The 16215-nt window shown below is 41.9% G+C and overlaps 1 protein-coding gene across 1 annotated transcript in view; it reads right to left on the reverse strand.

The window, feature by feature from the left end:
• Nucleotides 1–10521, reverse strand: part of PPA2 (inorganic pyrophosphatase 2) — a 38814-nt gene extending 28293 nt beyond the window's left edge. Inside the window, exons 1-3 of the mRNA XM_026108854.2 lie at nucleotides 10267–10521; nucleotides 8404–8468; nucleotides 6616–6660 (exon numbers count right to left, since the gene is read on the reverse strand). Of these exons, the coding sequence (XP_025964639.2) occupies nucleotides 6616–6660; nucleotides 8404–8468; nucleotides 10267–10408 (252 nt within the window). The 5' untranslated portion in view covers nucleotides 10409–10521. The remainder of the gene's footprint in view (nucleotides 1–6615; nucleotides 6661–8403; nucleotides 8469–10266) is intronic.
• Nucleotides 10522–16215: the final 5694 nt, after the last annotated feature.

A 16215-nucleotide genomic window follows, 5' to 3' on the forward strand; every position in this document is an offset into this window, starting at 1 on the left:
TGGAAAGGAGAACACACATTAGATAGTCTGACAGCTGGAAACAGAAAAGAAGTATATTTCTATCTCTGCTTTTCCCCCTTCTCTTTCCTGTCTTGTTTCCCTTCCTTGTTCCTTAAGTAACACCCAAAGATTTTTCCAACACCCTTACGTCCCCATACCATGCACTCATTCCTTCTGTCCACTTCAACGTTCTTACCCAAGATCCTCACTGCAAAATAGTCCTCGCCTCAGCTGCAAACAGAAATGCAAATGTCAGACACCATGTGACTCCCTAGATTACCACCTGCGTATGCCACTGGGTGATTAGTTTTGCCCAGTCAATGAACTTGATATTTTTAATCATTAAAACAATATCCTATCTCACCCAAAACCCAAGTGGCTACTTCCACTCCCTCTAGCAATGGTGAGACTTCTCCAACAGCCCGTTTGACAAACTTTCCAGAGGAAGAAAGAGGAAAACCCAAAAGCTGATCTCTCATGAAAGGAAAACTATCTGCTTTAGGAAGCTCCCAGACCTTTCCTACTGCCCCTTCTTTAAAGTTTCTTCCCCTAGCAGTTCTGTTAGGCAGTGAATCCACTGTTTGTGTATGTGCTCTTTCCAGAGTTGTAAACCTCTGGCAGGAATAAGAACTGCCTGCAGTAACGACAAAAAGTTAGTCTTCTAAACAATTATCAGCTATCTAATAAATTAGTTTACCATTTAACAGCGTTAGTATGATGGCAGTCAATAGGCCTGCCTATGAGATCACTGCTTGCCAAAAGTTCAGACTAAATCCGATTCTGCAAGAGCCTAATGCAGAAGGAACTGCACTTCCTGAAGGCAGACTGTACAACAGGCCAGGCAAAGTTCCTGCAGGCTACCATCATGCTAACCCTGCTGGCTGATAGTTTCTTCAGAAGGATAGTCTTCTGGAGCATGAAAGAAAAGATGATGCAACAGTTTCCTAGATTCAGAAAAAGGGACAGACCCTAACAGCTAGGGGAAGGGACCTAGCAGAGCCCAGAAGGACCTTCAATTCAAGATATTATGTAGCTTGATTGACTTAGGCTTAATGTGAACAGAAGGTGGACACTTATGCTCTATTAGACATACTGAGGAGGTAAAGGGAAAAAAAAGATCTACTTGCTTAACAGAGAAGTCAAAAGTGTATTTCCTAATTCCTAAAACTGAGTATGAAAGCAGGCAGAAAATGATGTCAGAAGGAACAAACAATACCTTTAAACAATAAGAACTTCCAATGAACTGCAGTCTAACGTCACCATATGGGAACACATGTAGGAGGTGAGTGTTTGCTTTACAAGGGTGTTTTCTGTAGCGAGGCTTGGCAATTTATTGCGTTCCACTTTAAATGAACATCATTTTTAATTTATCCTAATATCGCTTTTGCTGATGTCATTTCACATGAACAAGAGCAGCTTTTCTTTTCTTAAAACCACAGAGAGATAGAAAGGTATAGAAATATACTTCAAGATGCTCATATAGCAAGTACTCAGAAAAGCAAGGAAAATACAGATTGTTGAACCTAGGTAAGCCATGAGTCAGCATTCTCTCCACTAAGACCAATGGCCAGAGATAACTGCTGGCTCTGGCAGTACAGATTCTTATAAAAGACAGCTCATTCAGATCAGGATTTGTTATCACAAACCTGAGTATCACAGGTCAGCAGAACTAAGTGAAGCGTATTTCTCACACCTTTCCATTTTCGCAACCCTTCTGGATTCCCATATACGCTTCCCACAAACAACTCTTTCTTTCCTGCCTAACTTTCCCTTTTCTCATTCAGCTACTTCCCTTCTCAGTCTTCCAAAGTTCCTGAGCTGGTGCATTTGAGGGGAGGGTTTTGAACAGGTATGATTTTGCCCAAAGGTTGCAACAGGTAATGCTCAACTCTGAAGGTTCAGCTAACTTGAAGCAAAACCAGAGCAACTTGTATAGAGCAAAGGAAGCGACAAAACGAGAGGTAGAAAAAGATCTAAAATGAGGAACAGAAAGTTGGTAAGATTTCGTAAAAAGACAAATACTGCCACTTTTTAAGTCTTGATTGCCATTCACCATCACCCCTGCACGAGGGGGAGAGGAGATATGCTGAAGCTTACAATTACTTTAGTCATTTTTACAGTAGAGTGCTTTCCAAAAAAAAAAAAAAATCTGAAAGCATTAGAGACAGCATTTGGGAGCTGCTGACCCTCCTCACTGAGAAACTCTGAGCTCACAAGACACAAAGAAGAAAAAAAGCAGCTACCATTTCCATTTCTTTTCTGTCTGCTCATTTGCAATCTTACAGGGATTCTTACCAGCCATCGACTGAATACAGCAGCATGCACTTGAGGACTAATGAGAACGAAAAGGATGAGCTGAAGTCCAGCAGCAGTCTGAACAAAGAACAAGGCCTTCAATAACAGCAGTTTAAAAGAAGGAGGAAAAAAAAAAAAAGAGGATGAAAAGAAGGACTGTCATGAAATACAACCAGAAATAAATGGAGAGGGGCTTGCTTATAACATGAGTCCCATTCCCAACCTAACACTTGCTACAAGATATTTGCCAAAGAAAGCATCAAAACAGATGCCAGCAACATCTGGACACCAAATATTCTCTGACTAAAAGAGAAGTAAATGGAACTTCTCCAATATAAATTAACAGGCCACATGGGGGGGGGGGGGGGGAAGGGCATGCAATGCCCAGCATAAATGCAAAATGTCTGCAGCCTTTTCCTACAGTACTTCCCTCATGTTGCAGTGAAAAGGAAATCAAGCACACTATGGAAGAGTTTTTACCCACACGTGTCCTAGAAATGGTGTCAGACACATTCACTTACAAGATAAACTAGTTACTGTATATATTAACCGGTGAAACTACTTAGCATAGCGTTGACACGGATGAAAATGAAACACTGACTTCCTCGAGTTTTAATAAACTGTTTCTTTGAAGTTAAGCTTGATCAATTCACTGATGCACCTTTCTCAGCAAACGATCTCTATTCCCGTAGATACTAACCTGATTGCTGAGTGAAGATTACTTCTATCCTTCTCAGTATTTGCTAATCTACATGAGCACAAAGCAAGATTTATGACAGATCCATAGAAAAAGACTCAAATTCATATATCAGGATGAAACCTCCGCTGATGAGCAAAAATTTGGAACATGCAATGGCACATGTAACGGACTCATTACAGTCTGGGTGACAGATTCCAAAAAGGGGTCCAGCATGACTGAAGAAGGTTACAGAGGCTGCAGTTAACACAGAATACAAAATTTGCACCTGTAGTGTATGGGAAACGTTGCCAGCTTTTCCCCCTCATGAAACATACTGACTTAATCATAAGACAGTTCTGACACCACAGTTTTGAACTCTGTTCCAAGCATGAGGCCCTCTATCAGATCACCTATTCAGGCTGCTTGCCCACTCTGATGACCCCTTATATCTCATGTGACTGGCTTATTTATCAAAAGTTTTCGCCTGACAGAGGGAATTCAACTCAAGTCCACAAGGGCACTGCAGTACTGTGCGATCCATAGGACACAACAAAACAAAAGCCGTCCTGTTTCTTTCTTCCTCCCCCCGGTGCCTTTTTTTTTTTTTTTTTTTTTTTTTTAAACTGTTCTGGTGGGTCTCTGCAAGTTAAAGGAGGATAATCTTGACATGCATGGACAGATTCCTTACTAAGGCCAATGTTTTAAATAAAACCTTGTATTCAAGAACACCTGAGTCCTCTGAATGAGCTGATACGCGAACACTTCACCAAAGACACGTATAATGACAAGGGGATTAGAAACCCTTTCAGTACAGCAGGGAAGCAATACGTCTTGAAAAGACAGCAATGACCTCTCAGAACCTTCTTCCTGCCACCTGGCTCTGAAGACCATATTCAACAATCAGTCTCCAACAGAGTTTTCACTGTAACCACGGGGAGAACATCCACCCTCACAGACAGAGATGTGAAACTTTTGATGCCTTTCATAGAGATTTATTTGGGCAAGAGTGGATTTTGAGTGCTTTCAATGCTTAAGACAAAGCTGAGGTTCAGATTGCAAGCTGGCAATAATTTGAGACTAAGGCTAAATATGATTTCTTCCAACATAGTTCCTCCCTGAAGATAGCTTTCTCTCAAGTCTTCACACAGTTGAAAAACATCCATGAAAGCCAAAAGATTAGTTGTCAACGGCAGCTGCAAAGCCAAATTTAATTGAGATTTTGTGGAGGTCTACGATGTTGCAAAAAATGGCTGCACTACTGAGAACAGAAATACCACAAATTTTCCCTTAGAACTAAGGCAAGCTGGAATTGCAAACCAGCTAACATACAGACTTCTAAGATGTGTGCTCCCCTATCCCATGAATGCTGAAAGCTGAAACTCCTGTTTTTGAAACCTTCTTTTCTTATCATAAATGCCAAGAACAATTTGAAGTAGATTAGACAGACTGAAGAGACTCATGCAAAATTATCTTCATTTTCCACAGCTAAACTGCCATCTTATAAAAACCATTTTGGCACAATTTGACACATACTTTTAAGGGGCTATTCGCTTGTGGGGACTAACAAATAATCACCATCCTAAAAGCACAAGTTTTAAAGATGCGGCTGTGTTTGTAGGGCAAGAGGAACTATCACCTTTGAATCCTGGCCAAATTCAGTACAAGGATCTACTGAACATGAGATATCAATAGTAGCTTTTGCATGCCTAGAAGTGAGTAAGGAGTACAGTGCTTCAAACGTCTTTAGAAATCAATAAATAGCATTAAATTCCCCATTTCTCCCTTCTCCCCTGATTATACTTTTTTCCCCCCTAAATGCAGGCATGCATTTCTCACCAGGCCAAGATGAGGAGAGCTGCTGAAGAACCCAGTGTAAAAAGAAGGAACACTACTTTTCCTGAACACAAAGACCCCTCTATTTTCTCTCTTCTCCCCAGCTCCAAAAGAAGAAAAACATGTTTTCTAAATTATTTGCATTCTCACATTTCACCATCTAAGTAAAGACCAAACATGGTTGGGAAGCCTATAGTCTACACATTTTTTTGCTTACTCACATCAGGAGCCCACAAAGACCAAAAGGTAGAGTTGCCTTTGCTCCTTTTCTGTGGTTCTATTCAATCACAGCCTAGAGCATGCTCACAGCGGGAGTTATGTGAAGCAGCTCGGCATCTACACTGGCCCAGGGGGGCAAGAGCTGCTCAGCCTTGCTGGATTTTTTTTCCCCCCCATAGACTGATCCAGAGATCAGAAAAAGGGAACTAGAAACATGGTTTTAAATAAGCTATCATGCTTCCCACTACACAGACAAAAGCAGTTTTGAACAGTTTTAGACACTGCATAGAACAGGTTTTGCATCTTCAAAGCTCACTGATATCGTCACAGTATTTTTAAGTAGATAAGAAACAGAATAGTTGATTTCCAGCAAGACCAGTAACCAAGAACTCATGTTGCAAGACAATGTCCCAACAGCCTTTCTCAACAGCTATACTTTTTTTCCTCTACAATTGACCTTTTGGGCATAACTCTACAGCTACCAAATAACCAGAAAATCTAAATAGCGTTACCTAGGCATTGTAGTCTAAATGAACCACACGGCAAAGGAAGAGGAAATACATTTAATGCCTTAGTGCAGGACTGCATGGGGACAGGTGCATAGCAGAAGAACCAGCGTACTACACACTAGTTGCAGATCTGAACCCAGATAGTTAGGACAGTTCACTTCTGTCACAGGACATGGGCGGTTACAGTTTTGCAGTATGACTGGTCAAACAGATACTGAGAAGATAAAAGATTCTGGGGAGTCCAACAGACATTTAGATGCCTACATATATGGCATTAAACCTTGCCTCTAACAGCTGAGTTCTGAGGGGTGAGAAAACCATCATGGTCTTAAAACATAGTTTTATTTCATTTTTTTCTTTCATTTTCATCTACTCAATTTTTGATGTATGTCTGTGCCAAGGAAAGCACTGCAAAAAATGCTATACTTTGGAAAAGAAACACTTGCAAAAATGAATCTTGTTTCACAGAAAAAGCCAGAGAAGATCTTCCATGTTTTTTTGGGCTTCTGTTAGGTTTAGCTTTGGTACCAGTTAATTCCGAAGCTTTAGCACATGTGATCTTCTCTCCTTTGCACTTCCCAGATGAGAAAAGAAAAGGACATACCCTCAGGTCTAAAAAACAGATAGTAAGTCTAATTTCAGTCCCAGATAGATCTCCAAAGTTTTGTATACACCAAATATTACCCCACAGTCAAAGCATAATGAATGTTTCATTACGGGAGCTTTCTTTGCAAATGTTTCTGAATGCAATAGGAAAAAAGATAATGTATGAACTTTGCAATAGCCATAACGAAGCTTTCAGAGAGAGGTAAGAGTGTTTGTCCTGGAGAATGTCTTGATGAATAAAAAAAAAATACTGACATTTCTGGCCCATTCAAAGAGGAGAATATTAAATCCCTTTAAGCCTTCTCCTCCTAAAACACTTGCATTTGAAGATATGTTAATTATATTCAGCGAAAGACACACAATGCTGAACAGCTCTCATTTTGTCCACTATGACTGGAAGTGCTGTTAGAGCTTGTCCATTACAATCAGAGAACAGCAAAGTGACATTTAATAAAAAATAAATTCTAGCAGTACCTCACTTCCAGTAGTCTTTGATCTCTTTGCTGGAATCTCTTTATCCTATAAGAAAAGGGTGAAGAAAAGAAGTGTATGAAGAACATTAGAGAAGAATAACTTATTCACAAAAATATGGATAGTACTAGTTTTAAATGCAAATGAACCATCCTTCTGTGAGAATAAGGGCCTAAACTATTATTTTTTAAAATGTGCATTGTCTCTTTTGATTGTGAAATTATAACCTTCTAGATATTAACAGACGAAAATAAAAATCCATTTTCTCCCAGTTGCAGAAAATTTTTAAGCCGCGATTTAACCTCAACTGGTTAAAAAAAACCAAAATATAAAAACCCCCACCACATCAGAATCATCTTCCTGATCACTTGAAAAAGATAAAAAGCAAAATTAAAAAGCAAAATTAAAAAGCAAAATTAAAAAGCAAAATTAAAAAGCAAAATTAAAAAGCAAAATTAAAAAGCAAAATTAAAAAGCAAAATTAAAAAGCAAAATTAAAAAGCAAAATTAAAAAGCAAAATTAAAAAGCAAAATTAAAAAGCAGTACAGAAAATGGGTCTGGAGTTATCCATCATTAAAGAAAGCCCACAAAGCTCAGATCAGAGGAGGGAAAGAACAGAACATACAACTCCTTACTTTCTCCTCTTGCAAAGAAAGTAAAATTAATATAGACCTTTTTAATGACTCCCTTCCTTTCCCCTTCCACTAACCCCTATATTTTGCAGAAAGCTCTTTCCACGTTGAAATAGCCGAAGTGAAATGTTCTCCATATTATGTTACAGAACAGTGAAGTCTGATCAATCTATAAAATTTCCATAATCCATCCCTCCAAACCTTAAACACTAGATCCAGGGAGAAGAAGGCCCCCATGAAACATGTGGGTGAAAATGTCTTTCAGTTTTCTAGCAATAGTACCAACTGCACTGGGCATCTTATCAATGAGAGTCTGAAAAAAGCATATCTCTTCCCTTGACTAGCATGCTTACATCTGCTGCTCAAAACAGTTTCAGGTATATTTTTTTAAGCTCTAACTTCAAATAATTCAAGAGATCGATTCATCACTTCAAAAGTCTCAATCTGAACATAAGTTAGAGCTGTTAACTTTTTTTACTATTCATATCATCCAAAGGATCCCAGCAACAAATCAAGAAAACAGCTGAAACCTTCCCAATATGTTTGTGCAACAAGTATACCATAATAAGCAAACCTAAGCTTAAACCAAAGACTGGCAGTTCCCACCGGTGACACATAAAACAGGCGTTTCATTATTGCTATAATGAAACTCCAGGGAGTATGGCTAACAAGACGTGAAAGTGCTCAGCTGCACCTCACGCCTTGTAATTCTCCAAAGGTGCGATTACCACTGTTCTCTTGGGCATTATTGTTGGCTTCCAATTACAATGCTCCTTTGGGGAATTAAAGAAATACACTGTAAGTCACATAAGTACACACTGTACATCTCCCACAGCAAGGAAATGCGCACATTTAATTGCAGATGCAGAAAAACGTCATTTTAAAGGAGTAACGGTAGAAAATTAATTCTAGAGCACACAAACTTTAAACAAAGAGAATTACCACAAGATACAGGGAGAGGGTTTTTTTTCCTGTCCCATCACATGGAGTCTTAAGAAACCTAGGCTTGCTTAAACACTCATTAGTAAGTTTCACTACATCTTACTGAACTCAGAGACTACTGACTGGAGAAAAAAATAAAAGCACACTTTTCCCTAAACAGTACCAACACAACCACTATCATTTTAAAAATAAATATTTCAAGGCATAAATACATACTTCTTTAGATCCAGCAAACAGCGGAATGTCATGAAATGGAGAAATATATTTACCCTCTGGATTCTCTGAAAAAAAAAAAAAAGTAGCATTACAAATATAAACACAAGCCATAAGCTGTCTGCATTCCCAACACTTATTATGCATTATAGAAATACATGGTGTGCAACAATTACATATCAGCCCAACTTTTTCTGGAGTTTAATTCTAAGGACTACAAAATAAGCTAAATTCAAGTCAAGAAATTCAATTGTTTGACAAAGATTCATTAGAATCAGAATTATTGCTTTGGTAGTCAATACCATACTTCTCTCTTCTCACTACCTGGCAATACAAGCTATGCAAAGATGAGAATATTCTTTTATTCCCTCCTCTTCCCTGGCAACACACAGCCATTAGTGCGGGGTGGAAATGATGTGAAATACCCAGAGAACCTCAGCTCGATGAGTGATCAATGAATTTGTCCGGGTTTCTAGCAACACTCCCCATATAGCTTCGCCATCTTTCTCATAAACTGAATTTAACAACCAGAAAGAGAAAATCCACCGGTGTATCATGACCGACCAACAGAATACATAAGGGAAGGGATAACTGCTCAGGCCCTAGAATTGAAACCCTGAGCCTCCAAAACCAGCAGAAATCTGACATTAACTTCACTTCAACGCCTTGCTCCCACTGCAGAGAAGAACAGAATTCACTGGACACCAAAGCTTTTCAAAATACAGGGAAACTTTTAAAATGCCAAAAGCCCAAGGTACTGCATCAGATCTGCATGTAGACAGAAGCATCATCAATAATGTAAAGCACTAACACAAATCTCAAAGTACTTCCTCCTCGGCCTGGGTCCCTCTCAAGAGCAATGAGAAAAGCAGACAACGGACTTCATTTTGCTTTGGATTCGCATTTTGACCACCTCAACAAGGAAGAGTAGACAGCAATTGTTTTTTGCAACCCCTGAAAGTCTCCCAGATGTTTTTCCCAAATAAAACAAAGTTGAGTCGTTGGCTGCTTGCTCTCACAAACTCAATGGACTTGCTCTAGATGAGTTCCTGCACAGACACCCCCTGGGGGACTGAACACAAGGGAGTCCTGGCAGGGTACCACTGACAGGAAACATGCCACCGCCATTTCTCTCACACCAGCGAGAAGTCAGCAGACCACAGATGCATAAAACCAGCACTAGTGAAGTAAGTACCATATAAACAGCTTTGTTACTAAAATGTGTAATACTGAGACTGCACGCCAACAGCTTTTGCTGGGTTTTGAGAAACCTCCCCGTGCCCATTCACCCAAGGTGCCAGCCCAACAGGCTGTATGGGGCTGGTGACCCCCATTTCGGATGGCAGCCTCTCCTCACTATGACACTTGGGGAGGGAGGGCTGGCCTGGTCACAGGAGGCAGGTCATGCTCCCTGAGGGTAGCCACGCCATGTAGGCTGAGGTGAGGCTCATGCTGTCAAGGCCTTGCTTGGCCTCACAGAGCATGGCATGGCCCTGGCTGCCCCAGCTGCCACGGGGGGAGGGAGGCATTGCTTTGGCCTCTGACCCCCGGGGTCCCGGGCCCCCCTCACCCTTGGAGACTTCTGGGGCTGGGGCATGGCCATCCAGGGCACACCAGACGCCAGGGCTGAGCAGGCCAAGCATCCCCCCAAACAGCCGACTCGCTGGGAAATGCCGGCGGTTTCCACACCAAACTGCCCCTGAGGCGGGGGGGGGGAGGCTCGGGGGGGGAGGCTCGGGGGGGGAGGCTCGGGGCGAGACCTCAGGAGCCCCGGCAGGAGCCGCTCTCCTCCCTCCGCACCATACCCCGCCAAGGGGGCGGCGGGGAGGGAAGGGGTTTATGGAGCCGGGGGGGGCTGCTACTTACTAAAGTAGAGGCGGTAATCGGGCGAGTGGGGCTGCCCCCGCTGCTCCGTGCCGTAGCGGGCCATGGCGCCGAGGCTGCGGCGCAGCGGCCTCCCCCACCCCCGCGCCGCCAGCAGCCGCAGCAGCCCCGGCGGCGCGCGCATGATGGCGGCGCCCGCCGCCGCCTCCCTCCCCTTCCTGCGGCCGCCGGGCCTGCGTTGCGCCGCGCCGCGCCCGCCCCGCCGGGGGAGCCTCGCACGGCCGAGGGGGGGGCTCTAGGCCGCCCCGCCCGGTCCTTATGCCCTCCGTAACCCGCTGCGGAGGGGGAGCCGCAGCCGCCGCACTGAGGGAGGGCGCCGCCGTTAGCCCCAGGGGCCTCAAAATGGCGGCGGCGCCGCCCACGGAACCGTTGGAACCGTTGGAACTGTCCTAACGGTCGGCGCTGGAGGAGGCTCCCCGCCGAGGGCAGCGCCTCAGGGGAGAGGGGGAATGCGCCGCCGGGGTGACAGTATGCAAAAATACACTTAAAAGCGAGGGGCAGAGGCCGTGGGGGTTGTCATCAGTATGTGGGGTTGTCACCGTTATGTGGGGCTGTATGGGCACCTGTGCGAAGGGAAAGGGGCATCAACTTTTCTGGGACCACACGATTTCCCCATCACCCAAAATATGCGAGATCTGCGCCATTTATAGCCTGGCCTTTTACACAGGTTCCCAAAGGTGGCTACTTTTTTTCCGTTGAGCCCCACTGATGTTTATATTAGATTCTCATCTGCATTCAGATTGAGCTGTTTTTTAAAGCTTATTTCCCTACGTGTAGTCTGATTCCTGCAATAGTGCTTTGCCTTGAATTCTGGTCTCTTTTCATTGATCTTTGAGGAGGATTTCTGATGAATTTTATCTGTTGATACAGGTGGTAGATCTTGGAGTAGTGCTTCCTTATTCATGGATTTTTTTGTTTTTGTTTTTGTTTTGATTCCTGAAAAAGGGCAGGTATCATTACTTCCATTTTATTGTTGGGGAAACTGAGGCAGAACAATTTTTGTTGCCGTTGTTGTGTAATTAGCTGATCCTTTAAATCCCAAGCCATTCTTCTTGGTTATTCATCTCTGAAGATGATCAATATTAATGTAGAGGTTTAACTCTGATGTGAGTTATTCTGCAAGATCTATGCAGGGTAACCACATGTTACCCTGATTATTTTATACGGCGTTATGCCATTTTAAATGTTACTGGGAATAAAGTATTTGCAGCAGAAAGGCTAAGTCAATCTCCTTCATCAGATTTGAGCATTACATAACTTCTTTTACTCTTTGTCCCCTCTAGTGTTTGGTAGATCAGGCTGTAAAAGCATCAAGATTGCCTGTTCTGCATGTACAGTAAGGATCCAGTGATGATTATTTTACAGGAAAGTAGATGTTCGTGGTGCCCTCATTAACAGTTGCCCCACACGCTGCTGTGAAATGTGTGAGTTGCTAGTCTAGATCTTAGCGGTAGCTGTGCTCTAGCCTGTGGATTTTTCATGATAATAAAAAGGGCCATACAAAAAACATTACCAAATCTTTCTCCGATTTGTGCCATTGTTTGCAAAATTTGTCGCAGCAGACTACCTCTGGGACAGCAGAGAGGCTATATTGCAGGCCACTTGGTCATTTATTACCTACCTCCGTGGAAGCTGCTAAATAATAGTTGGTGTTTCACTAGAGCAGCTGGTGTCTTTCTTCCCTGAGTACACCAAGCCTCAGTTTTTCAGAGGTAACTTCCTGAACTGGACACTTGGGTGCTGAAATTCTTGATGTAAGGCCTCTTTCTGAAGTTCTTCGGTTTTTAAGTTTGTAAGGGGGGAAATTATCGGTGCTTCACGTGAGGTAAAAAATAAAAAAGTAGAGGAACTTCTCCTATTATAAAAAAAACCCCCTATCTTTGAGATGGCCTGGTGCTGAAACTGGCCAGGTTAAAAACGAATGTGTGTTATAGGCTTAGCCTTCCACGTCTGCTTTTCTGGAATCTGGATTTCATTTGTGTAAGTTCAGAGCCTTTGAAAGTTGCTTACTGAGTGCACATACACGGTATTTTTAAACTTGTAAAGTTTACAGCTCAGTATAATGTTATCCCAGAAGGATCCCACCATATGTTTATTTGCCTAGACAAGCTATGGGGTGAAATATATAGCTATGGCCCCAGTAAGATGCACAAAATCTGAGTGCAGAGTTCTCCATTGCCTTGTAGTGTGAACTGGTCTTATCTAAAGCTTTCTCGTCTGTAATGGGCAATCAACTGTGAAGCACTTGGAATTTAAGAAATATAAACGAGTTTCTGGGCAAGCACTTTTTAGATGCATAAATAGATGCCATCATGTCACCTAGCAAGGGTACATGATACAGCAGAAAAACACACAGAAGCCCTGTTGATACTGCCAGAGCAGAGAACATGAAATTTTAGTACTCTGAGGTATCCAAAATTCTCTCAGTACTACAGGAATAATAATAACAATAAAGCCCTGAATAGGTTTGACTGTATTTGCCATATTACACAGAACAAGGCAGAAGTCCACACAATACTCCTGAAGTCAGATTTAGGTAAGGCCTCAGCTTCCTTGTCAGAATAAATTTTCTTAATGTTCTAATAGTTCTTGAATGTTGAAACAAATGAGTGTTTTGGTTCCAGCATGTACATTAAGCAAATTGTTCGAAACTATTAAGGCTTTTACTAGCCAAGTATTTTTTCAGTTCTTTTTATTCCCAAGCATTTTACTCCCAAATCTAAAGGCATCATTTTGACTGGGCCAGAAAAGGCATGCATAGGACTGATTAAATCCTGTTTATTGACCTTGAACCAGCTCTCTCTGAAAGACAATGAAAATATTGTTATTTATTTCAGTAGAATTAGAATCAGGTTCATAAGACCTAAGTAGGACATACATGGTGCATAGCTTTTATGCTTGCCCTCTGCACAGGGGTGAATCTCATTCCACCAGAATGCCACTGGAGTATAGCAAAAACTCAACAGCATTATAATCACCTAAGCCTGAAGGACATCCTTACTTTATAAGTTTGCACTCCGCACTGTACATTTAAATTTATTTTTTACTTTGTATTTTGGTTACCTTATGAAACTGTGGATCTGTTTTGCCCATGAAAATGCTGTGCAAATTAAATGCAGAAAACTATCTATATTATAATCTAAAAAAAAAAAAATCCCTTCCTCCTGAATAAAAGTCATTTTCATCTTTTAAGCTAATAAGGCTTTGAAGAATTTCATTAGTACATCCATGTGCTATTTCAGTGCCTTTGCTCTTGACTGGTGATCACATCATTATCATTAACTTTCGCTGTAATATAACTTCTATCTCCATTGCTTAGAAGACCATTAATCAGAAGGAATCAATTCCTGCCAGCCTCGTGTTTGCTGAATGAAAACTACCTCTGTGCAAAGGGCCGGTACAGCCCCAGACGACTATCCTCTTGATCCCGCCACCCTGGTGAAACAGGTTGCTGCTTGCACGTGCTCGCTTGGTTGGAGGTCATTATCCCACCAACGTACTGGTGGATCAATTCATATCAGTGCTCCCTAGCTCGAATCAAAACAAACCAGGCTAGCTGAAGCAGTTTAAAGAGGTGGCCTGAGTTAGCCAGGCTGCTTTGTGACTGAAGGGAGTTAAGGAGCATGAACAACTCTATTTGCAGATCTGTGCCCTGACAGTCTCCAGCAGGAAGAGGATGACAAGTTGTTGGAGTCACTAACCTCTTTCACTGGCACAGCTGGGTATGGGAAAGGATGTCTATCCACAGCCTATTCACACAAGTATCTGCATTTTGTGTGCTGACAAATACCCGATGGTAGCAATCATCTAATTAAAAGGAACAAATTGTGCATTTCAGTAACTAGGATAAGGTTTATTAGGTTACGTTACTTTACATCTTAAAGTGAATAAAGACAGAGGCTCCTATCCCAAAGAAACTGTAGTTTGGGTCAGATTGTGAACCTTTAGTTACAGTAGTGAGCAGTTACATGAGCAGCCCCATTGGTTTGAAGGGACTGATCTATGTTCAAGCAAAATTTGATTCTAGTCGTAAGTTTCACTGTCACGTATAGGAAGATGTCAGGTTTACACCCTGTTTTTTCTGAATAGATCGTTTCTGTGAGCAGTTAGTTTTGTTTTTAACCATGCTTTCCATTAGGCTCCCTGTAGCATATATTAGGATTCACTTGCCAGATTAACTTCTCCAGGAGTAGGCAGGATTATCAGGCACATAGAGTGCTCATTTGGCCTGCTGGTAATCTAATTGCAGTGGGCAGCGAAGGCTGAGGCTAGCCAGGCAGGCCAGTCCTGGTTGGACTTGTGCCTAGAAGGTGATTTACCGATCAGGAGGCTGGGGCAGCACGGCTGCATGAGGCTTTGTAGTACATGCCTGCTTCTTCCTTCCTAGACATCTGTGTGGCGTTCATTTTAAGCCCCATGAACCAAGGATTCCCAGCCCACCATAACTCCCACCAAAAATTGCTTAGAAGCATGAGCTGCAACTTCAGTATTTTAAAAGTCTGATCTTTGGCACTTCTAAGAAGCTTTCACATTGCAAAACAGAAATCTCCATATAGTCTTCTTCCCTGTTCATTCATTCTTTCTTTCTTTCACAGACATGCACATACACAAAGAGAAAGACAGAGAGGAAAAAAAAGACATGTTCCAATTCAGCTGAAAAACATTGTTTCAGTGCAAAGTTGCCAGCTATAATAGTTGGAAATAGGGATCTAGGATGAAAATCTCACCTCAGGTTCATGATAGCCGTAGCCCTATAATTTTAGGCTCCATTCCCATCTTGATTTTTGAGTTGCCAAGCATAAAATTCTCAGAGAATTCCACAAAAAAATATTTTCTCTTTGGTAATTTTTACACCCCCTATTTTACATTAAAACATAATAATAATCAAGATTCATCTTCCTGTACTTTTATCTGTGCCTCACTCGTTTTCTCGTCTTTCCTCATTAGCTTTGATATCACAGTGCCATCTACTTGATCAAGAGAGTCAGGTTATTTTCCTTAGAAAATAACTGTGCGGCTGTAACCCTGAACAAATCAAAAGGCTGCTCAGTTTCTTAGTGAGTTCCCCTCTCCTCCACACCTCCTGGCCCTTTCAAAGAAGCAATGCCATTAGATATGCGCCTTTGAAAGCTGGCCCGGCTCTGAGCATGTTTTACAAACTAATAAAATGCCCCTGTTGGACAATGACAGATCCACTGACACTCTGAGAACAATTCGAGCCCTGCTGACCCTTCTCTCAGCATTCACTCTCCCCCTCTCTTCTGACAGGTGTTTCATTTGAAAGCGGGGTCCCTCTCTGTATACATAAAACACATCAGCCTTTTGTATGTGTAAACTGGGGCAGAGTCTTTGTTCAAAGTAAGAAAGCTTCCCAGCAGTCAAAGGAGGTTGATTGCATAGCCTGATAGCTTGAGCCATCCCCTTTTAAAAATACCCACGGTCTAGTCTGAGCCCTGCAGGCATATGCTTTATTAATTTCTCCTACAAATATTTAGACAAGAAACATTATAGACGGCACTGAAAGAAATCATTGCTGTGCAGGTCTTACTTCTAAAGACCTGTTTCTCTACTGGAATCACCAGTCTGGCAAGATCAGCTGGAGGAGTGAAGGTGACACTGCCACGCTAAATAACATTTCACCTGCAAGACAGGCTTTTTTCTCTTTTTCTACTATTGAAAGGTGTTTGAAGTTTTCTTCTGTGTATATTTCAAAGTAATTTTGATTCATTCATTGTGAAAAAAATCAATGTGTAGGCTCCAGTTTTACCTATCCTCAAGTCTTCCATTTTTATTGCTTTTATCCTGATCTGTCATCCTATTCTTATCTTGCGGTTATAGCTGCAAACAAATAGTGTATACATACTAGCAACTTTCCAATGCTCAAAGTCCTTGGTGGGCCTGACACGTGATTGTTCTTATCACTATTTAAAC

This window comes from Dromaius novaehollandiae, chromosome 4 (assembly GCF_036370855.1).
Source record: "Dromaius novaehollandiae isolate bDroNov1 chromosome 4, bDroNov1.hap1, whole genome shotgun sequence".
Taxonomy (NCBI): domain Eukaryota; kingdom Metazoa; phylum Chordata; class Aves; order Casuariiformes; family Dromaiidae; genus Dromaius; species Dromaius novaehollandiae.